The sequence below is a fragment of the Paramormyrops kingsleyae genome, chromosome 25 (genome assembly GCF_048594095.1).
Source record: "Paramormyrops kingsleyae isolate MSU_618 chromosome 25, PKINGS_0.4, whole genome shotgun sequence".
Classification (NCBI taxonomy): domain Eukaryota; kingdom Metazoa; phylum Chordata; class Actinopteri; order Osteoglossiformes; family Mormyridae; genus Paramormyrops; species Paramormyrops kingsleyae.
The window spans coordinates 29,039,085-29,062,563 of NC_132821.1; the positions used below are offsets into that span (position 1 = coordinate 29,039,085).

Consider the following 23,479-nt stretch of genomic DNA (forward strand, 5'->3'; position numbering starts at 1 on the left):
TGATGAGTTCCCAGTAGACCCCCCCCTGCCGGCATCCTCTCCCACCTCTGTTTGCCTCCCCTGATCCATATAATTTGCCATTTATAAGTGCTCGGGTTGGATCAGACAACCGTTCCATGGGTGAGAGGAGCAGCGCACCCCCCCCAAGCCCTTCTCGCCCCCACCCTCGGTGCGACACTGGTGCTCTGATGGAGGACGTGATAGATCTGTTTGCTGCTCCGTTCAGGCGCTCCGTATCAGGAAACTGACAGGGCGGTAAATGAAATTTGCCTCGGATTTGTTTGGGGTTGCCTGTACTGGCCTTTTCCACGTCACCTGCTTAGTCTCCAGTGTCCATGTTCCACTTTCATTTACTGTCCAGCGTTTACATTGGATGAGATTAATCCTCTAAAAAAAAAAAAAAACCCGTGGACTAGTTATACGATACCCACACTCTTATTTTATTTTTTTTAATAAAGGCTTCTTTAATATCGTTTTTCCGGAAAAGGATGAAACAGACTGCAGTGTCACCTACGAGTTAATAGTTTCTGGAGATGTACCACCCTAAATTTGCTGTGTACTTTATTGCCTTCATTTGCTCTGCGTTCATTGAGCGAATTAGGAGGCACTCTTTGTAAGAGTTTTGAAGCCTTGCTCAGTAATTAGAAGGTGACATTAATTTGTCCTGCTTTTTGTGTGTTTTTTATTTTTTTGCATATCTTTGAACACTGTTATTCAAAACCTGTAATTAGAATTAATTTTCTGAAAGCACAGAAGAAATGCGGTTTTGGGGGTTTTCAAGGGGATAAAAAAAAATACAAAAAAGGAATGTAAAGCCACACACCCAACCCTCCTGCAACCCCCCCCACAAAAAAAGTGATTTGGAGCATGCCTCTGAGCTGGAAAAGCACCCATGGCTTATTCCCATCCAGGAGAAATGGCTTCCTTTCACAAAGGGGCTGCTATTGTCCCTCCCCCAGGCTGTTGTGTGTGACTCAGGGGGTGAAAAAGTCTTATTTATTTCGTAGGTCACTGAGCATCAGCATATTGGCCCATGCCCAATGTACAGGCTTCAACTTAAGGTGGCGCTGTGACTGTGTTGATCGTGCTGTGACCTCACACTTGCAGGTTTGTGGGATTGATTCCTGTACATCAGTCCTGTGTGTGTGTGCTTGCTTGCCTTCTGATTGGCCCTTCTCTGTCCCGCCTGACTTCCTGTACTACCTGGGACATGCTCCAGGGTTATTGTGACACTTTGTGAGAGAAGCGGTTATGTGAGATGGATGGATGGATGGATGCCTCCCTCTTCTCAAGGAGCTCTACTCCTAGCTCACAGTGGACCGACGGTTTATCATATGTCTAGATTTATTTATTTTAACTTGAAGTTAACTTGAAAAACATGACTCTTAACAGGCTTGATCTTAATGTGATACCTTTTGAGGATTCTGTTGGGTCCCAGTTGGCCTTATTTAGGAGGACAGACTCATGTCGGAATCAGTCCTTCGTATTTATAGCAATTGTGGGACTGATTCTGCTCTCCTGAAGCGCAAACGACAAAACTGAACCACGTTTACGATTCAGTTCGGAGTTCTGCATTGCTGCCGGCCTTACGGGTGATGTTGGGTATTGCTGGTGGGTCAGTGGCTCTGGGATCCGTAATGATGTCTTTATTTTCCCTCCTGCTTTAATACCTGCCGGCAGCGTGCCCGGACGTCTCGTTCTGAGGGTGTTGTGACAGGCAGCATCCATGTATGTGATATATGGACCCCATATAAGGCCCGCATGTTTGATGGTTGGTGCCATCCAGGCTTCGTACATGGGGGGCCAATTATATGGGCTGGTTAGTGGCGGCGTCCCCCTGGGTGCTGTCCTGAGACCTCCAAGGTCTAGAACATTCCAGGGTTAGGCTGGGAGCCAGCTTGTAAAAACGAGGGATGGTCAGTCTGCTACCTTTCGGCTCGTCTCTGAATGACATCAAATGAGTGTCGTTCCCTTGGCACAGTAACTGGCAGCTACCGCGGCTCGGGGTTGGCCGTTGAGCGCTATGCTGGGCTGTGAGAGAAAAGTCGCGGTGCAGACGCTCCTCTACTTACGAACGAGTTGTGTTCCAAATGCCGGTTTGTAACTTGAAATGTTCGTAAGTCATTATTCAACATTGATTTTAAGGGTATACGCAAGTACAAAAAACTGGGATGCTGGGAGTACGCTCGTTACCTCTGTGCGGCGGGAGTAGCGGCCAGAAGTTGTGCTAGGCGTAATTGGTGTGCAGAAAAAGAAAATTGATGTTGCCGACAAGAAACGGGAGGCCAACAAACACAATTTGGACTTAGTCCTCTTAGTTCGAATGTATGAAAGTTCGTAAGTAGAGGAGTGTCTGTATAAGCTTTTCATGGAGAAAAGGTTGGGATGTATTCCAGGTTTGTTACTCCTGGGTACACCCACTTTAATCTGATCTGCTGGTACATGCTTGCTACCACGCATACATACATACATTACATACATTCATACATTACATACATACATTACATACATTCATACAGTGTGTGTGTGTGTAAATGTGGATATTTTTTCTTTCTCAAACCATTGAGTATCATTGCAACTGTGTGATTTTTTTTTTTTTTTTAAACTGGCTATTGCATTATCAGGAAGTAAGTCCCATTTTGTACCTGGTCATGGCTGTTCGTAAATCTGATGACTTCAGGCTCTTTCATGTCCCTTCCAGCCCTTAATAGGGTTCTGTATTGATGTGGACACATCCATTTTAACGGCTCAGGTCAATACGGCGTCATGAAACCGGTTCCCTGTTCTGTCCCTGTTCCTTATCGAATAGGCCTATTTCTTCAATTGAGTTTTCACAGCAAGAGGCACCATTCGATCGCTGCTTACAAGCTAGCAAATTTATTGGCCAGGTGTAAGTTATGTTCCTTGCCGGGGGATCATCAAGAGGTGACGTGTCTTGCTTAAAGGACAATGGGCCTCCCTCCCGAAACATGGAGTGACGCTCTTGGGACAGCTGGCCGCTGGCCTTCCCTCAGTCCTCTGGGGTGCGCCAGTCTTCCAGACTGGGGAGTTCAAGGTCCAGGTCATTGAGCCTGGGATGAAGGGGATCTCCGTGGCATCTGGGTACGATAATCTGACGGGAGAGTAAAGCAACTCAAGTAAATCGATCTTAAACCCAGTTGGTCCAGTCATCTGAGGGTTTTTCTGTGTTTCTTCCAGAACTGGCCAGCATCCTCACAGCATTTGAAGAAGTGTTACGAATGTATTGAAATGTATCAAACCATTTCTGAGATGTATGAGGGAACAATGCTACTACAGAATAATGGTTTTCGTATGCCTCACCGAGAGGGGCGGGTTGCCCATGGGTGGGTGCTCTATAAACTTTGTACTGTAAAGTGTTCTTTCCCCATTCCCTTTACATTCACCCCTAAGGTTTCCTCACAACATTGACTCTCCTGCCTTTACAGCCAGTCTAAGAAAAAACCTCAAGCGACCTTCAGGATGTTCATGCCACTTCAGTGAAGACTGCTGTTTTTGGCTTCTGTGGCTGTAAGCCGAATGTGTGCACTGTATTGTTGGGTTGTTTTACTCTCTCTGCTGTTCTTATATAGTTCCAGTCAAAGGTCTGGACACCCTTGCTTTTAATGCATTTGTCTGTATTTTAGCTGTTCACCTTTTTGCTGTAAGCCCCAAGGCAATGAAGTAATGCATATGAAATATTGCAATGACGACAAGAAGCATCTGACATCTCAATTTTCTTATTTTACACTCTTCAAAACAGCCCCCTTTTGCTTCGATGACAGCATTGCAGACCCTTGGCATTTCATTCAACCAGCTTCCAGATGTAGCCACCTGGAATGCTTCTCCAACAGTCCCAATGGAGCTTCCACAAGTTCTGGGCACGAGTTGACCACCTTGCTCTTCATTCCAACTAATCCCAAACCAGCTGTATAGGATTGCAGCACTTCATCTTTGTTTGTTCGCAAATTAATACAGTATTGTCGCAACCTTGAGGTGCTTAGGGTCACTGTCTTGCTGAAAAACAATTGATTTTCGGGAGGTGTGTCCATACTTTTGACTGGCACGGTTTGTTAGAGGAAGGCAGGGACATCTGTCTCCCCCCTTACGGACTTACCGCTGGAAGTGAGACCTGATGAATGTTACGAATCTGTATAGAAGCTTCGGGGGGGGTGACATTGATGAGAAGGACATCGGTGATGGTTGGCAGCAGGAGAGAGGAGTCGCCCAGACCCCCCTGGGGAGCAGGAGCGGACTGATGGCGTGTCTCAGTCTGTCTTGTGTCCCGCTCCGGCTGAGCTGACTTCATCCAGCTTCCAGATTGCAAATCCATGCACCAGAGGTTCATCTGAGAGAACACTCTGTCACCGTGGCGTGTCTGGACGAGCCGTACACCTCCGTGGGGAGGGGGGTGAGAGATATTGGAGCCTGTGCCAGTGTGTGAGGAACCCGGGTGTCTGACAGCTGATCCCGCGCAGACACAGGCCGCAGTCTGGAAGACCACCAGTCACGACACCCTAACACGAGCTTAGTCATCCATAGTCCATAATCCGTACCGCTGTTTCTGTGACATCAGAGATGCCTGGGGCAGTGACTCGTGCTTCAGTGATTCAGGGGGGGATCAATTAGATGCTTGTTATCTGAAAGGCACTGAGGGGCGCTATCGCTGAGCTGCAGAGGGCAGGGTGACCAGCAAGGACGCTTATCTCTCCTGGGGTCAGAAGACCTACCTAAGCAAATCTGGAGAAAGCCGAATCAAATCGATACAATTTGTGCCGTCTGTATGACACGACAATATAGCGCTCCATGATGACGCTGTCATAAGCAAGCTAATGGCACTCTTCTGGTGTTACCTATTACATGACTTTGCGCTACAAGGTCCATTTTACGCGGGTGTGTTCCATTTACAGCACATAGTGCCTCTTTGTCAATGTGGCCCGGGGCTGGAAGTTTCCAGGTACCCGGACCTCAGTCTCAAACTGCCTGTGAAAGACCCATCATGAACCTTCATACGCTATGGGTCATTATGGGATGCTTAGATGTTACATCTGAAACTTGCTTTATTGTGGTATTAGAGCTTATTCTTTGACAGCAACCCAAGTTATGTTATATATTTTTCTTTGTGTATGCGCCACATTTTCATTTAGGGTCTTTGGCTGTAATGGAGAAACACTTTCTCGACGGTTACATGCTTATTACTCAGGTGTTAGAAAAGGGACATGCATTTATTTTTTTTCTTTGCTGATTGCGTGATCGGTGACATTTGCTTTATGACATATTGATTTTCAGATTCCTCTGATGCCAGTGGTGCAAATTTAATACAAAATCTGGGAAAGTAATAGTGGATGTACACCTTAATATTGACAGCTGTATTGGTAGGGAGCTGGGAGGGAGGAAAAATATGGACTGGTCACCAGATACTGCACCAGGTTGGGAAACACTGTTGTGTGATCTTTATTAGGTGCGGTCATAAGTTTGTCGACTCCTGGCAACCGTATGGATCACGTTCCTCCAGAGCATCCTCTCTGGATCTTTAGGCTTCCAAACAGCATATACGTTTTCACTACTGATGTAAAAATGCCCATTTCAGATCTATATGTTATTCGTTCTCTAGGGCTCCTCCCTAGGGGGCGCCCTTCGCTGCTCCTCCCTAGGTCGATTCCTCCATCTGGGCCTCCCATCACGTTGGGGACGCCAATGGTAACACTCCGTGTTTGCGTCCCAGGGATCTCTGTAAAGCCCCATGCCTCTCGGCCAATCGCAGGCCTTTTCGTCCAAATCCTCTTCTGCTCTTTCTTCAGGGCACTCTGTCTGAAAGCTTCTCCATCTCCTGTTGCCCTTGAAATGCTTTTCCTCTCCCGAGCTGTGCCTCTTGCTTGAACACAATCGTTTCTTCATCCTTTTTTTTTTCCTGTCATTTTCTGCCACTGTCTGACCACCCCCTAGTGCTTTTGCTCCTCACACCAACTCTGACGTTAAGGATGAGTCTCCCCCTAACTATAATTTTCTTCTCCATCTGTGTTGGATTCTCTCTCAACACAAAATTCAAATGATGCTGACTGTAGATAATGCCTGGTAATTGGTCAGTGGCATGGTAACCATAGCAACCAAGATAACATTCTGTTCCAAACGTCCATAAATGTATCAGAGTCAGAATCACACACATCTTATTGGCCAAGTATATTCCATATATTTGAGGAATTTGTCGTGCTTGAGGTGCTTCTGTATAACATATAGCATGCAATACGATTTAATAAGTATCTACCCAGAATTTTGTATGTACTTCTTATGCTAAGCTGTCTAGCTACAGTCAGAAGTACATTGGGGTGAAACAAATAAAATATGCAAACGACTGATTCTGAGAAGAGTTGTAGGATCACATCCTTTGTTTTTAACTTCAGACTGCTGTCGGCCATCCTAATGAAAATTTCAGCATAACTATGTCCTGGAGAAGTTTGTTGATGTGAGACTTTCCAGCAAAAGCCAAAGTATAATCGTGTGACTACAGACTTTCCAGCGAATGGTGTCCCATCAGTACCGGACTGTTTTAAGTAAGCGTGGAAAGTTTATAAAACATGCCAGGCATCATCCCTGTTGTTTTACCAACCTACTATGTGGTAACTGAAATATGCCCGTTTTTGACTCCGACTGAAAGTAGCTGCCCTTAACATGCACTGTTACCATGCAGCTCTGTTTATAATGCTTATAGAGGCACATGTGTATGAAGTCCTGTGCCGTTCTAGTAAAGCCCGTCATTGCTCTGGCATGGCAGGAATCTCTAGGTGTCTGGAGAATAGCCAGGTCTCCTGGTCTCATTACTGCCACCCAGTGCCAGAGGTGGAAAGTTCAGGTCCAGGAAGTAAAAATCCAGACCAAGATTTTGTTCCAATTCATCAGGGGAGTATTCTGAATGTGACTGGATGTGCAATTTGATACTTGAATTGGTTGGTTAAAACAAAATCTTGGTCTGGATTTGTACTTTCTGAACTGAAACTTTCCACTTCTGCTAGCCATACAGTAATGTTGATCTATACAGCTCATCCAGCCAAGGCTGGTAATAACCATATAATAATCACTAATTGTTTGGGCTGCACATGCAATTATGAATATTCTCAGCTTCTGCTTATGGCTCCACACATGTCTGAGACTGTCAGAGGAACAGTTCGCACTATCCATTGTGGCTCCACACCCACGTTACCACTTGTAAACATTCATATCTTCGCTCTTGTAATTAATCAGCTCAACATCCGGGTCCGAGATGCGCGGAATGATCTGGAGAAAGTTGGCAAACCTTGGAGACTGAGACCGATATGAACTGCATGGGTAAATAGTTTTGTACAGGGGGGTGTTAATCTGTCATAGACCACATGCTTCACTTTAAGATGATCAGGATGAGATGAAGCTGTCTTCCCCCCCCCCCCCGTTATAAATCAGGAGGTGGCGACACTGTTATTAAAATAGTCTTTATTGCTGCTGGAGGATAATATTGTGCAGTTTTAGAATGAAGCAGGGGGATGTATCAGCATAATGGAATTGGATAGCCGTCACCCCCCCCCCCCAAAAGGTGGCACACGGTCGGTGTGTCGTTAATAGCAGCCAGGTCGATCCCGTTTATCCGCTAAGCATTTTAGCAGAGGGCAGCTTCTGATTTGGCAGGGTGAGGGCGGGGTCTCCACTTGGCCATGCCCCCCTTTCCGTCACTATGGCAACCGGCTGTGCTTTCTGAAAGGGAATAGTGACTCGTGTTTTGGGGTCGCTTATGGAGTCACTGTTAGTTGTAGTGTGGGCGCCGTGCCCACTACGTGGTAGCGGTGCGTGATCAGAGAAGGGGGCGTGTCCGCATCTGCTGATGTGACACGCCCCCGCCCCGCCCCGCCCGGTCTAGTCCGTTTTCCGGGGGTGTGGGGTTTTCCAGGTGGCTGCGGCCGGCCCGCCGCAGCGCGAGCGGTGATGACATTCGAGCGGCCTGCCGACTTCATCTGGCGCCGAGGGGCCGGCCATATGGTCCACGAGCCCGGCGGTTCCGTGCCAGTGCGACTCCGCGGGGGGAGTTGCCGGAGAGATGTGGGTTCAGTGGCCTCGCTTGTCATGTGACCTGCTGCCACAGTGAGGCTGCCATGTTCATATGGAGCCATCTTGTACCAATACAGAAGTTGTTTTTTATTTCCCTAACGTGATTATCAGTTATGATTGTTAAACCTTTTACTTTATTCAGATAATTCTCTGGCTGTTTGTGATTTGCTCTAGTGAGGAATCAAAGCCCACTGCTGTATGTCTTTAGTATTAAAAACACATATACTGTTTAACGATACAGATATGCAAATATGTCATGTTTTAATTGTTTTTTTTTTTTCTTCTTCAATCTCTGAGTTTGAGTAAGTAAACAATTCAGCACTGAGCTTCATCTCCAGTGGTGAGGGTTAAGTAGGTGTTAATTCTCTCTTTAGTGCTTGTATCTATAGAGCCCCCGCAATCCTGGGATCACACTTGTTTATTACTGCCATGTTAATTCAGATTGTGCTTGATTCACCCTCAGTTTTGTGGAAAATTTCACGAAAAAAAAAAAACTTTTACATGTTATTTTGCAGATGTTTCTTGGAAGCGGGGTTTGATTGTCCCTGAATCAGTGATGGGTGCTGGGCCTAAATGGTAAAATCACTCTGCTGCCCGTAGGATTTGAACTGACAACCATCTGATCACATTCCTAACCTGCAGAGCCACAGACCACCCCTAACGCATTTGATTTTGCTTATCTAGGATCTGGAAAAGGCATCGATCTCTTTTACATGCCTGTTGTGGTGACAAGCCCAGTTGTGCCCATGTTGTTGAAAGTGCATCCCTCTAAGCGGCTGAATCTGATCTCAGGACAGCTCAGCTACGTAACAGAGCTCCAGCGGTGACCAGTCGGCACGTTTCTCTGACCTGCCTGCCCAGCGTGACCCTCCATTCTCCCTCACAGGCGGCCTTCATGTCACGGCCTCTTAGAGAGCGCCCCCTAGCTGTCATGGGTTATGAGCCTGTGCAGGGCTGTGCTTCCCAAGGTCACACCAAAAGTGCTGAATAAATGTTTGTAATTGAGTGTGGAATCATCGGTGAGATGATGTGATTGGATATTTTAGTATTATTTATTGAGATGGTTTTGGCAGGATCCTTTAATCCAAAGTGACTTGCTTTATTTACACCTCCACACTATCAGCGGTAAAGCAGGGCCATGCCGCCAACTTGGGACTTGAGCCGACAACCTGTTGGTTATGAATGCTGGATACTCATTACAGGAGCACTTCCAACTGACCTATATTTGGTTTTCTTCTGTTGAGTTTCTTTCTTTCCTCTCTGACTTGGCGTCGAGATGTTAGCAGTTGAAGTGGATCCACTTCAGCATGGTGATGTAGGTTAATGGCGGCCTCCGTCCTCCGGCCAAATCATGAGGCACCAGCTCCATGTTCGGCTCGCTGTTATGTGAAGAAGGTGCCCACGCTGCCCTTTGGCACCGCCAGCCGATAATCGGTCCCTGTGAATTACAGCCACGTATCGCCGCCCATCCTGCCCTCGAATTATTCCCGAGCTCGCCCAGAGTCAGGCCTCCGCCGGTCGCAGGGCTGACAGATGTAGTAATTAGGCCCCCTTAAATCTCTCCAGAGAGGACAGTCCGAGGTGCAGGGCGGACATGACGGGGAAATGCTCCCGGCTTCATAAATAATGTGCCGGGACGACTGCCGGAGCCGTTAGCGCTCTTTACGGCAGCGGAATCGCCGCTCGGGTCGCACCTGGGACTGCCTAATGAACCTCCCTCTGCGCGAGGGGGGGGGGAGGGCCGCCCACTCGCGGGGACACTTGCGCTTTAAGCCCAAGGTGATGCTTTGGCCGATCTTTAACATTCTATTCTGTTCTCTAGACATCGAGCCAAAACCTTTCTCATGCAAAGCAAGCTATGAAACAGGATGTATGTCAGCTTCAGATTCCACACACCAGCTGACGATTGACGAGACGACTGTCTTTCCCTAACAGTATTAGTGTGTGTGTATGAGTCTGAGTATATGTGTGTGCGTGTGTATAGATGTGGACAAATTTGTTGGTACCCTTCCACGAGAAACAAAAAAACACAACTATCTCTGAAAGTGGCAAAAGTTTAATGGCATTCCTTATTGTTTATTCCATATTTAACACTTGAGCATGAATATAATGCAAGATTAAATAGTCTCTTTAGGGGCACCAACAAATCTGGCTATAGCATATCCATTAGCATATCTTTGTAAAATGAACAATAAATCATTTCTTTTCACAATTTTATTGGTTTCCTCTATCACATACTAAATTAAGCTCTGTTTCAATGAGCCAACAATTTTGTCCACTGTGTGTGTGTGTGTGTGTGTGTGTGTGTGTGTGTGTGTGTGTGTGTGTGTGTGTGTGTGTGTGTGTATATATATATGTATGTATATACAGATCTGGCCATTAAAATATATATGTTTATATATATATATATATATATATATGTATATGTATGTATGTATGTATGTATGTATGCTAAGACAGGAAATAGCTGCGTGTATCACAGCGAATGTGTACTTGCGTACCAGTTATGTGCATGTCCCTGTGTATGTGTATCTATGTGTGTGTATTTTTTAAGTGTTTTCTTAGTAAACGTATGATAGAGACACACTATGATGGGAACAGTCAAGAGATCCTGACGTAGCTGTCCCCGAACTGCTGAAGAAAATGAAAGTCCGCCTCAGAGGGCTAATGGTGCACAAACATCCTCATTTTTCAAGAGACAGACATCCCAGTTATCATAAAGCCGCAATTGTGATGCCTCCCAGTTCACCAGTAACCAGGAACAGGACAGACATTTTAATGACAGGAAGTGGTTCATTTATCACATACCGTTAAGCAAAGCGATGTGCATTTATTTTGAGGAAGCAGGCTCAGGAAGTCTTTGGAGTGGCTGAGGGTTGACAGTGAAATCTCTCTGCTGACCCTGGGATTTGAACTGGTGACCTCCTGAGCACCGCCACAGTATCCTAACCTGCTGAGTCATGCCGTCCCTTTCTTTATAGAAGTATTTCCTTAAAATTAAAAATCCACCAAATTCTGTCACACACTTTTCTTTTGCGGGACACTAACGAGTTATAACCATAAGTAATGGCCTCTATTGTCACGTCTTGCTTACTGCTGACTTGATGTGGATGAATTCCTGGATTCCTACAAAAACTGGGATTTATTAAAATACCTTTTTGGGGGTAGTGTGGTGGTTTGTGCCTCCCGGGTTGTGGGTTTGACTCTCACCTCCACTCTTTGTGCAGTGTTTCTATTCTGCCTATAGAATTTTGTTTTGGAGGGCAAGTTGTATTTTGGGTATACATGTGCGCATTTTTAAGGTTATGCACATTTATTGCAAAAGCATATTAACATAGTCATTATCATTTCCATAGCCAGGGGGCAATGTTGTCCTTTTCTTTTGCATCTGCACTTATCAGCGGTAACTGATGACTTAATAATGGAATAAGGCATTAATTTAATACGGTTGAGCTGCATGCGTCCATGTTGGGGACGGGCCAATGAGATGGAGGGGGCTCAGCGATGCACGCTAGCGCCATCTTAGGCCCAAACCTGGTATGTGGCCTTTTCGGACGCCAGCTGTAGTTCCATTGACAGGGAACCCAGGATGGCTTCTCTCGTGAGACTGAAAGCTGGACCTGCAACCGGGCCTGATTTGTTCTGTGCTGTGAGACCTTCAGCGACTTCCATCAGCAGTTCAGCTTGTAGAAGTGTGCTTCAGGATACTATGCCCATTATCAGAAGGTTGTCAGTTCAAATCCCGTGGCCTGTAGAATGATGCCACTGTTGGGCTCTTGACCCAGGCCTTGAACCCCGATCACTCTAGGGCTGCTGGTAAGTGTTGTTCCAAAGACATCTTTGCAAGGCTAGGTGAGTTTTGCTGGCTATTCTGTGAATGGTATAATCAGAGGTGATTGCTTCCTCTATTTTCACCATTCGAGTTATCATCTGGGGGCTGGAAGTCGCTCTGAAAGACACCATAGGTCAGTTGGGTCGGCCCTGATTTAGCGAATGGGAGCGAAGCTGAAGTACCTGCTGAATCGTGCCTTTCACCGAGGCTCCATCGTGCAGCTTTAGGAGCGAGGTGTTTGGTGTAGCCGAGGGGCGTGACCGATGACGGCCCCGCCCCCCCGTGATGGGGACTGCTCGTGGCGCCGGCAGCTTCGGTGCACTGTCTGCTGACGGTCTGAAGGTAGTAGGGGAGGGGCTCCGTCAGGGGAGGGGGCAGTAGCAGAAAGCGGCCGCCCCATAATGGAGAGCACATGATCCGGTTCCCGAGGGCCTCACGTGCTGGATAAGATCACGGCCTTGCCGATGCATGTTCCCGCAGGCAGATCTTTAAAGTGTGCTGACTGTCTGTGTGCTTTACACCCTCCCACCCCCCCTCACACGCACACACACACACACACACTGTCATGAATGTAAAATTACAGGTCTTTATCATCCCATATTATGGGGCAATGTGTGTGGCTCAGTAGGTTAATGCATCATGTCTGTTGTTGGTTCGAATCCCGTTGTTGGTTCGAATCCCATGGTTGGCACCCTCGGCCTCCCGAGCAAGGCCCTTAAGCCCCAAATCTGTGCGTCACTTTGGTTAAAAGCATCTGTTGAATAAATGAAATGTAAACGTTAAGTCTCGTGTGCCGTCTACCACGCGGTCTGCTGTCCCTGCCAGCGCTCAGTGAGAGCTCGACCACGCCCATCGCAGCCTGTCGCCAAGGTGACCATGAGAGGGAGGCTTCTGTTGCCATGTCATTGAGGCATCCATGGCCCCAGACTCCGACAGCCCCGCCCCTTTGAGGTTTTGGATGCATTGTCTCGCTGTACACGGACAAAGGATCACCGAATACTTTCTGACACTCTATAGATCACCAGAGGCACCAGCTGAAATACACTGTACATACGCAATATTTCAGGGCCTTGCTGAACAGTCCGGTGTGTCATCTAGACATATTTTTCCTTCATCTCCACTTTAAGGCCTTTTGTAAAGAATATATAACGAGAATAAAGGTGCATTATCATTTAGCCTGCCCCGCACTGATTTATTACCGCCGCAGTGTTGCTGAGTGATGTGGATGATTAAGCGTTTAAGGGCGCTTCTCAGGAGTCCGTGATGGACTGTCATTTCTCACGGGCAGTAAACTGTGACCGATGCAGTCCAGTGCGCAGGAACAGACTTCTGATTCAGGGGGGGGAGTTACTCCCCCTGCAGGTGCGAGACTGTGACGGATCTCCGCGTAAGACAGCACCGGCTTTGAAACCCCTGCGATCCGGCTGTTTCAGGCCTCAGGCATGGCGTCCCGGTGACCCACGACCTCTGCGGTTTAGCCGCGCGCCCCCTGCAGGCCGGCCAATGAATTGCAGAGTTCTGCTCTATATTACTTGCAGCTGTATACACATAATTGACGTGACTTAATTTTCATTTCCCTTCTTCGTTCTTTATTCCCGGAGGTTTCATATTTTGTAAACCACCTGTACAAAGACCAGGCATTGCGCAATGCACCCCCGCTCACCCCAAAAAACCAAAAGTACACAATTTGGTGATCCACCAAGCTCAGCCTATAAACATAGAGTACTTCATACATATGCATACAGTAATTGTTACACTGTACATATGTACCGTATGATACATTGTTAAAAATCGTAGCCGTCACATATCACTAGCGTGGGAAAGGATCACAATTCAAACCAAATGTTCCCCACGATGTAATAAAAAGCCATTATTTTGAAGTTCTGGGGACCATATTTCAGGTCCCCACAAAGATCTGTGAATGCAATCAAAAAACTAAAAATGACTTGAATTTTGCTTGGTTGCTTATGGTTACACTTAGGGCTGGGTAGGGGTTAAGGTCATCATGCTGGGATTAATGTCTTCCCCCATAGAAATGAGTAGAGAGTCCCCACAAAGACATAATTACAAACCCGTGTGTGTGTGTGTGTGTATGTGTGTGTGTCGCAGTGGCAGAGACAATGGAGATGTGATGTGAAGCACGTCCACCAGACGGGGTGGTGCATTGCCTGCATCCATTATCCCCTCCAGGCATTAATAAGTCATTTGTCATGCTGCCATCTTTAACGTGCCGTTAACGTAAGTAACATCCATGCACTGGCCCACAGCCGCAGTGATGTCACATGGGCTGCAGGGGCGCTACGATTCACGCTGGTTGGGTTTGGACAGCAAATAAAAGGCCGCGTCTCCCTTTCAGAGTGACATCGCTACACGAGGACTTGTGTGTTTGCATTAAGCATCTATTAGATTGCATTAAGTTATAGGTAGGTAGTTCTTCATCACTGCATTCTTAATGATGAAAATGATGAAAATTAACTGGGCATGCTGTTCCCAATCAGACGTCTTGGTCCCGCCTACTCTTGGTCCCACCACTCTGAACGGCAATAATTATTTGTTCTGCCCTCAGAACATTTTCGTGTAAGTAAAACTCCCCCAGTTGGGTGCTCCTGGGAAGGCTCCTCGTAAAAATGACGACAGGGTGACCTTAAGGCTCTGCCGTCTGTGACTCGTTATTCTACTGGGCAGTGGCCTTCCTCCTCTTCGTCTTTGATGAATCACCGGCAGGTTGACAGGCCGGTCCGCTCCGCCTAGCCCCCGCTGTCCCCACGTGGACTCGCCCTCCCCTTAGGGCTCCCCGCATCGCGTCGTCGATCTCCTGGGCCCTTCCCATCTGCCTCCACGGCTGAGCCAATGGGCGAGGGGTAGAATCAGCGAGGGCCGTGTGTTAATGACCGTTTCGGTTAATGATGACTATTGATCTTCTGTCCCCTTCTAATTTTCCTCAAGGGCCCCCTTTGCGCCCCCCCCCCCCCCCCAAACCAGGCATTATGGGGCTATTTGACTCTTTCACCTTATTGACCTCTTGGGATTTCACCGGTGCTTTTCAACTCTTTGTAGAGCTCTCAGTAACTTTCCAGTAAGTGCGTAAAAACTTTCACTAGTGAAAGCATTGCTGGGCGTCCAGATTATCATGTTTTGAACGCGATTACTCCTGTATTGCATCGTTGTATCGTGTGCCACTCAACAAGTTTAATTATTTCCCCCCCCCCCCCCGGTAACCCACCTGTTTTGCGGGTATGTCCACCTTTGTGCTGTCCATGAGTAGCCTGGTGTTATGCGCCCTGTACTTCTCCATCTCTGAATCACAGTTTCATCCCTGACAGAGATGTTCAGAGTTCCCCTTGAGTCTCGCACCTTTGCTGTTCCTCTTCCCTTCTGCCATGTCGCCTGCAGTCCGGACGCGTCCTCGTGTCACAGGAGTCCGTGAGATGCTGTCAGGGGTAGCCGCCTGTTTTAGGCAGTGAGGCGCCGCTGGGCTGAGGCAGCTTGCAGACGCCGGCCTGTTCCTACCGCCTTGGTGTGATTAGGAGAGTGTCGTCGGGGAGATTGGGTGGGTCCCGATCTGCCGGGTCATCCAGCTCTGCATCAGCTCCTGCAGGTGGACCTACCAGCACCAGCATGCAGCCGGCTGTCAGCAGTCCTATGGCCAGTGCTGTCATTGGGCTGTCTGGAGGCACTCGGCCAATGAAAATCACTCTTAATGCTGGGTCTGTCTTTCTTAATTTGAATACAGTCAGCAAATTCTGATCATGGGAAAGAAAGAGAATTGGGGTTCAGTTTGGCACCACTATGATAAGGGACTGATTGAATTAACAGTGACTTGAGAGAGTGATTGAATTAGCATTTGCTCTCATGAGAAGGTCTCAGTCCTGTCCTGGTCCATCCCTGACTCGCAGGATCCCCACAGTCCAGGTCACCTTGTTTCCCAACTCGGTCCTTGGGGTCGCCCAGATGGTCCACGTTTTTGCCCCCTCTCAGCTTCCTGCTAGACAGTAAACCTTTTTGCTAGTGATGCATTGAACTGTGTTTCCCAACCGGGAACCAGTGAGCCTACTGAGAGCTGGGAGGGAGCGAAAATGTGGACCGTCTCGGGGTCCCCGAGGAGCGGTTTGCACAATTCCATTTTAGGATATAAAGGTAGTTAAAGAACTATCCTTATTTTGCATTTCAGCTGCCTTTGAATACCGGGTGTATGTCAGCACTGTGACATTATATTATTTTGCTGTTCAATAAACCATTGTTTTGTTGAAATGACTCTGCAAATGGATTCCTTACAGTACTTCCCAGTTTTTAGTCTCTGAGTAACTTATTTTCATTGGTTTTTCTTCATATTTTGTAGCCCGATTGTTTACATACTTGCAAATACACCCCCCCCTCCCTTCTCCAGGAGCGTGATGCTCGATGCTTAGTGAATGTAATCTCTACTGCCCCCTACAGTGCACCTGCAGTAAGGACATGGTGAAAATCTCCATGGACCCATTCGTGCGGCGCTTCCAGCCAGACCGCTATCAGGTGTGGAAGCAAGGCAAGGATGTGTGTACCATTGATCACACCCGACCCACGCCCAGCTTCACGCCCGAGCTACAGAGCTGGCTCCAGCGGCGCAAGAGGCCCCGGCCCCCCAGCAGAAGGTGGGTCACCCCTCTCCATAATCCTGCCAATGCGAATATACAGCAACAACTGGGGTGAACCAAGAGCTTGGAATGTACCAAGTAGGTAAATGGGGGAGGGGGTGGGGAGAGAAGTGTGAACAGAGGTATGTTTGCAGATAGCATGAGTTTGGTGGAGTTTCTTATGGTGTCGCCCCTTTATTCAGATGGCTGATTCCTTCAGTACCAGTGGCAGGGCAGCTCCTGGAACCAGCAGCCGTTGGGTTTCAAGCCCGTGTAAAAGTCCAGCCTGACGGCGTAGCTGGGACTGTCCCCTGCAGGGTGCAGGAAATCACTGAGGGCACAGCCAGAATGTGCCTGCTTCGGATTTGGCATTTTATCTCGTGAAGTTTGAGATGGGCTGAATGTAACGGAGCACGGTAGATTGAAACTCGGCTTGGTATTAGTAACACTCACCTAAACTCGGGACGTGGATGGATTTAAAATATTTCTGAGAATTTTGGGGATATTTAACTGAAAGTGTTGTTGGTCTTCAACAATCCTATTGCGTTACAATATGTGTGGTTTCTTTAATGGGTGAAGAAAGCCTGGAATCTGCTACAATAGAGCAACAAAGATGATGATAGGGTTGTGCTCGAATTTAGCAGTACTTACCTTCTGAGGGAGGTCTCTCCCGCTAAACCAGGACCATCATTACCTGCCCCTCAGAGTACCACTAATCTGGTGCTTTTCCTCCCACTTCTCTGTCTTCCGAGAGCCCAAAGTGAAACAGTTGTTTTCCCTTTGGCCAGCCTGGGGACTCGTTGAGCAAACAAGAGTTCATGCTGGTGACTTAGAACCTAAATAAAGTGTTTTTGGGGGCTGAGGGTTCATGAAGGATGACATGGGAGAGGCAACCTGGTTCTAAAGTCCTGTGGCTTCCTGCGATTTGGGATCGTTAAGTTAATGACAGCAAAAACGCCCGCAGTGTATGATTTATATAAGGTAAACAGACCATTTATTTAGCTGGTGGGCTTGATACGGAGTATGGAAGCATGAAAAGCGCTTATTCATGTTTCGCTTGCTTAGGCTGCGTCTGTCATCCTCGCAAAGTGCCGATTGAATCATCATATCCACTGGATAAGGAGGTCGCTAAGCTAAGTGCTAAGCCTGAACGTAAACGGATTGCGTGCCAGGCGATCCACCTCCTTGACTTAGATTCCGATTGGCGGCTGCATTTCGCTGAGTGCCTTTCGTGGCACATTCTCGCGCTCGATAACTTGAGGGGGCATGAGGCCGCAATCTCCGACGTGCGCCGCCCAACCTCTGACAGCAGAAGGTATGTTTACTCTCCCGAACACGTAACTTCGCTTGGGGTGCATGCTGCTTATTTTTTTTCTTTTCCTGTTTTGTTTTTTAAATGACTGTTAATGTAAACAAGATTGTGCTCAAGGGTAGATATAATGTAAGAAGTCAATTAAAAATGTTACTCCCTCAAGTCAAAGCTGAGGAGAAAATTTTCCTTCCCTTAATGGCATAATTCCACCCTCCCCCCAAACTCAGTGGAAAATCACAGAAGTGTGTGCATCTCTCAGCGGTGATGCTGAGACCTAACCTTCCCTGCCCTGGTGGATGATGAGGTGGGAACCTCTAAGTGTTACACAGCTATAGTGCACAGCCCCAAAAAATCTGTCTGCCTGCCAGCCTGTTTACCTCGCTGTCTGCCTGTCTGCCCACCTACCTGTCTGCCCACCCAATTAGCACATTTACTTCACCGTCAGCCTTTCTGCCTGTTTGACTGACACGCCGCCAGTCATGTTGAACTGCTGGACTGCTGGACTGCCTGCCTGTTTGTCTATCTGCCCATCTGCCAACCTGGCTACCTCACTGTCAGCCTGTCTGCTGGCCTGCCTACCTTGTCTGTCTACCTGCCTACCTGTCTGACTGTCTACCTGTCTGTCTGCCTACCTGCCTGATTAGCATATTTACCTCACTGTCAGCCTGTCTGCTGGCCTGCCTACCTTGTCTGTCTACCTGCCTACCTGTCTGACTGTCTACCTGTCTGTCTGCCTACCTGCCTGATTAGCATATTTACCTCACTGTCAGCCTGTCTGCTGGCCCGCCTACCTTGTCTGTCTACCAGCCTGTCTGTCCACCAGCCTATCTGTCTGCTTACCTGTCTGTCTGGCCACCTGCGGGCCTGCAGGCCTACCTGTCTGTCTATCTGTCTCTGTCTGCACACCCACCTGCCTGCCCTACCTGTCTGTGTGCCTGCCTGCCTCTCTGTCTGTCTTTGTCTACCTGTCTGACTGTCTACTTGACTGTCTGTCTGCCTTCCTGCCAGATTAGCATGTTTACTTCACGACCAGCCTGTCTGTCCTCCAGCCTGTCTGTCTGCTGGCCTGCCTCTCTGTCTATCTGTCTCTGATTGGACACCCACCCTCCTGCCCTACCTGTCTGTCTGCCTGCCTCCCTGTCTCTCTGACTGTCTTTGCCTACCTGTCTGTCTGTATGCCTGTCCACCCACCTGTCCACCTGCTAATTCCCCAGCAGCAACCCCACTTCTGCCTTGAACCTTGCCATGTCTCGTTATAGCACATCTTAGTGACGAACTCCTGAAAATTGCAGCACAATTATGGGACACACTTAAAATGGCAACTGCATTAGCGAGGCCCGAGATTGCAGGCACATTTTCCCAGGGTTTATTTCTTCCAGACCGCGTGACAGGACTACGTGTTGAAATACATTTCGTTAATTCTGCACGCATATTCAGTGACTGCCGGCTTCTCACTAACCTAAGCACACTGTGGAAACATGCTAACAATCTATGGCACACACTTGTGTATCTCCAAAACCGCTGGTTTATTCGACATTTATAGCTACACTTTTTTTGGATCTCTATAAACGTGTTTCTACTGTCCAGCAGAATTCCCCCATAGCGAGCCGGTTGCGTTACCCTTAAATATTTATACAACGGACATAGAAACCAAGCTTACATTGGGTTTACGGTTTTGTCTTGTTTCTACACTAGAGCTGGGCTGCGTGTATATTCCCATAAATAACATCTGCCTGTTTGTGCCAGGCATGTAATAAGTAAAGATCAGAAACCCTGTTCTATCGTAGTCAAGAATGAGAAAATGATACGGTTCAGCAAATAAGTGATACATATAACAAGTATTATACAGTGTGGTCGACCAAGGCCTTGGGAAAAGAGCCACCCTCAAAAGGCAGATAAAACCGCCAGAGTAAATAGTTCTGACATGAGAGTATTGCAGTTATAAAAGCTCTCTGTGACTTCCTCGCCTTCCAGTCGTGTGATACAGCGTTGATTACTGGAGTCAAAGGAATTCATTTCCTCTGTCGCCACGGCTCCCATGAATGAGGGAGTGGGCTTTGGACGCGAGGAGGACAGCGATACTTCGTTTAGCATGTTTAGCACATTTAGCACGAACTGGGGTTAGGGGGGGGTGGGGGGTGGAATCGAATGTGCACATTTTCCAACAAATACACAGGCGCTTAATAGCGCCAGAACTTTCCAGATGTGGTCAGGGGGTTCGTAAAGCCACAAAAGACCCGACACAAAAGCCTTAAATGTTTGCTTTGCTTACTGTAGGGGCGCAGGGTGGCGGCTCACAGAATCTTCTAGAAGTTCTCCCTGGGCCTCTGCGTCTGCTCACCGATGTCTCTCTAAGTGACAGTGGAAGACGACGCCGGAACGCCCTAATTATGTGTAATTGATGAACGCCGTGCGCTGCATATTCATGAGGGCCCTGTCGTTGACCCGGGCCGCTCACGGGCGGTGATTCATCTCTCGGCATGAGAAGCGGCGGGAAGGGAAGCTTCCGGCCATACCGCGGGCCCTGGCCGGGATATGGGTGGGGTGCGACAATCTCATCGCAGTGCTTCAGGCATCCGCTTTGATCATATGATGAGAGCCTCAAACCTTCTGTGGCTTATTGGGTAAGACCTCTGTGTCTGTAATCCAAAGGTTGCTGGTTTGAATCCCATGCTTGGTGGAATAATCACATCTCGCCCATGTCCTTGAGGAAAGTCCTTAACCTATCAAAAATGGTTTAGGGATACCGGATAAATGGCCAGAAACGTGCACTCGAACCCTAAGCTTTGCTCTCTCCTGTATGGAAGGACCATAACAAAACCTCTGGAGAGGTTTGGGGTTAATCTGGACCAAATGTCCCCACAATGTGATAAAAACCTGTTATTTTGACCTTATGGGGACATTTTTTCGGTTCCCACAAGGAGAAAGTAAGTTTTATAAAAATCTGTGACAGCAGTCAAAAAGTAGTGCAGTCTTGTATCTTGGTTGGTTACTTATGGTTAAGGTTAGGGCTGGATCGGGGTTATGTTGGGATTAGAGTTTTCCCCATAGAGATGAATGGAGAGTCCCCGCAAAGATATAATTACAAACCTGTGTGTGTGCGTGTGTGTTCGCGTGTGAGTGTGCACGTGTGTGCGCGTGTGTGTGTGTGTGTGTGTGTGTGTGTGTGTGTGGAGTGGAAGGGCAGATATGTGAAAAGAAGCATTCCAGTGCACCTGTACTCATTCTTGTACAAATGACAAATAAAGCATCATTTAGAAACCAAAATGTTTCTGTTACTAGTTACGGCAGTGTGTCTGTAATTATAGTCAACCATGTGCCACATGAACGGGGCATAAATTAGACAGCTGGTTCCGGGGTTAGGCGACAGTGTGCGGGTTCCCCTGTGGGAGATCAAACCTCGTGACGCGTTCATTCCCCACCAGACGATTTGCTCCCGATGCCTCCTGTTCAGGGACCTCTGGGTGCCGGGGATGGGAGACGGGGTTAAAAAGGATGATGATTTTGGGTTGGGGAGCGGGATTTGTGGACAGCAACGACTAGGGACAGGAGAACCAGATGAATGGCTGTAAATGCCATTGTCCCTTCTTTCAGCTACTGTCCCCTCGTCTCCGGTCCCCGGTCTGTCCTTCACGGTGTCCCGAACAGCAGGTGACTTTAGAGTGCGAGTCTGAACATAACAATGATTTTTAATGATACACGTTAGTACAGTTTACTCAGTAGGCTGTACGCTGTAATAGCGTGTCGCCGTCTCTCGCAGTTCAGAGGTGGAAGTCTCACATTATAATTATGTGCTTTTTACATGACAGGGTTCAAAAATGACAGTGTCACTTTTGTGTTGTGAAGCTATTTAAAATCCAAAGCTTTCCCTTTGGCCTGTGGATGTTGAAAACACCTTTGGCCTCCTTTGCTGGTCATTATCAGTCTCGCCTGGGCCGTAAATCGAGGTATTTGCGAGGGGGGGGGACACACAGCGCCCCCTGGAATGATGCAGTGCTGCTGATTGCTGGGAGCACTTCAGATTGGTACCTTTAAAGCTGCTGTAGTGATGCTATGATTAAGATTGGGTGATATACAGTATTGATAAAATACTGAGTAACGCTTTACATTAACTGCACCTTCATGATGCTTTTATATTGCATTCATAAAACGTTCAGTGCACCTTCATAATGTATTCATGAAGTATTCATAAGACATTCATAAACATCATGTATGTATAGCTTAACATCCTAACATCCCATAACAACTGTAATATACATGAATAACAAACATTATATAATAGTAACAAACATTATAATTGTATTATCATGTAATGTTTGTGATTAATGTATATTAAAGCTGTTAAGGGATGTTAGGATGTCAAGGTGTACTTGCATGCTGCTTATGAATGTTCTATGAATGCATTATGAAGGTGCATTGAATGTTCTATGAATGCATTATGAAGGCGCACTTAATGTAAAGTGTTACCAAATATGATATAGTGATTATGAACATTCACATCATCGTATCATCGACTTGAATATCTTGAGTTTAGTGATATGGGCTAAAAAAATTTCTTGCATAATTAATCGTCACAATGCACATTTTTGGTGTACATTGTTGGTGTAATTTCTCATTGTACCTACAGTATCTCTGGCTCCACAACTATTAGTAAAACAAGTCAAACAAAAACAACATAATCAGAAAAATCAAAAGCAGCCTGTTATAACCTGTTGTATTTTACTGTTTTGTTTCATACTGTACTTATGAATTTTAGAATATCAGTATTATGGAAATATTGTGATGTCATTTTTAGGGCATATCGTCCAGTATTAGTGAGATCCGTTCCCTGGACGGAACAGTGAGGCAATCAGTCACTAGTCATCCTAGTAACAAAATGTATTATCAGCGTTTTCTAGTGGCCTGCACTATGGCAACGTTTATTTCAATGTGATATACGTATTAAAATTAGGTTTCTGTTTGCAGTCTATTCGGTTTGTTACCTTTTTCGTTTTCTGAATCTGTTTACAGGCAACTTGAAGGGAATTTTAAGGGAAAACGGAGAGTTGAAGTAAAGAAATAATGACTTGAATTACATCCTGATAATTATCAATACCGTTAGATATGAAAGAAAAAAAATCAGCTAAAAATATTAAATTGATAGAATATTTTGCTATATATCGGATCAGAGTTGGAAATGGCTAATACCTAAAGGCTGTTATTTTTTGTTTTGGGTATCAGTCACTTGATGATTTGGGATATCACCCATATTAGTGCGAAGCCTGCTATCTTATATGATCACAGTCGTCTTAGAGGTATAGGGTCAGATCAGTGTCTGATCTCACCTGCTTCTTAGCAGCCTTCATCACCCACGGACGCGCTCCAAGAAGCTGAAGGGCCCGGCCGAGGAGGGCCCCCGGCCCCGGAGGGGGGCCAGGAGGGCGGGGCCGGAACCTGAAGCGGAGGCGGAGGCGCACGGCGAGAGTCAGGGCCGGCGGCGGGTGCCGGGGGAGAAGGAGGCGCCGAATGCACCGGGCACGGCGGGTGAGACGAGGGCGACCGAGCGTTTCCTGCCTCACTACAGCACAGTAATTGGTGACAGCTTTGGGTTTCACACGTAAACACGGACATGAAGTATCAGAGCGTCACACGTAGGGGGTTAAAGTATTCCTT

The 23,479-nt window shown here is 47.2% G+C and overlaps 1 protein-coding gene across 6 annotated transcripts in view; it reads left to right on the forward strand.

Moving 5' to 3' along the window:
- Positions 1 to 23,479, forward strand: part of kdm4c (lysine (K)-specific demethylase 4C) — an 86,548-nt gene that overhangs the window by 26,760 nt on the left and 36,309 nt on the right. For 4 of the 6 annotated variants that reach the window (XM_072707133.1, XM_072707132.1, XM_023829684.2 and 1 more), the window contains exons 9-10: positions 16,340 to 16,533; positions 23,163 to 23,350. In XM_072707133.1, coding sequence (XP_072563234.1) covers positions 16,340 to 16,533; positions 23,163 to 23,350 — 382 coding nt within the window. Of the gene's footprint in view, positions 1 to 12,727; positions 13,122 to 16,339; positions 16,534 to 23,162; positions 23,351 to 23,479 lie in introns of those variants that run through there. The other 2 variants (XM_023829683.2, XM_023829686.2) reach the window with 2 other exon arrangements.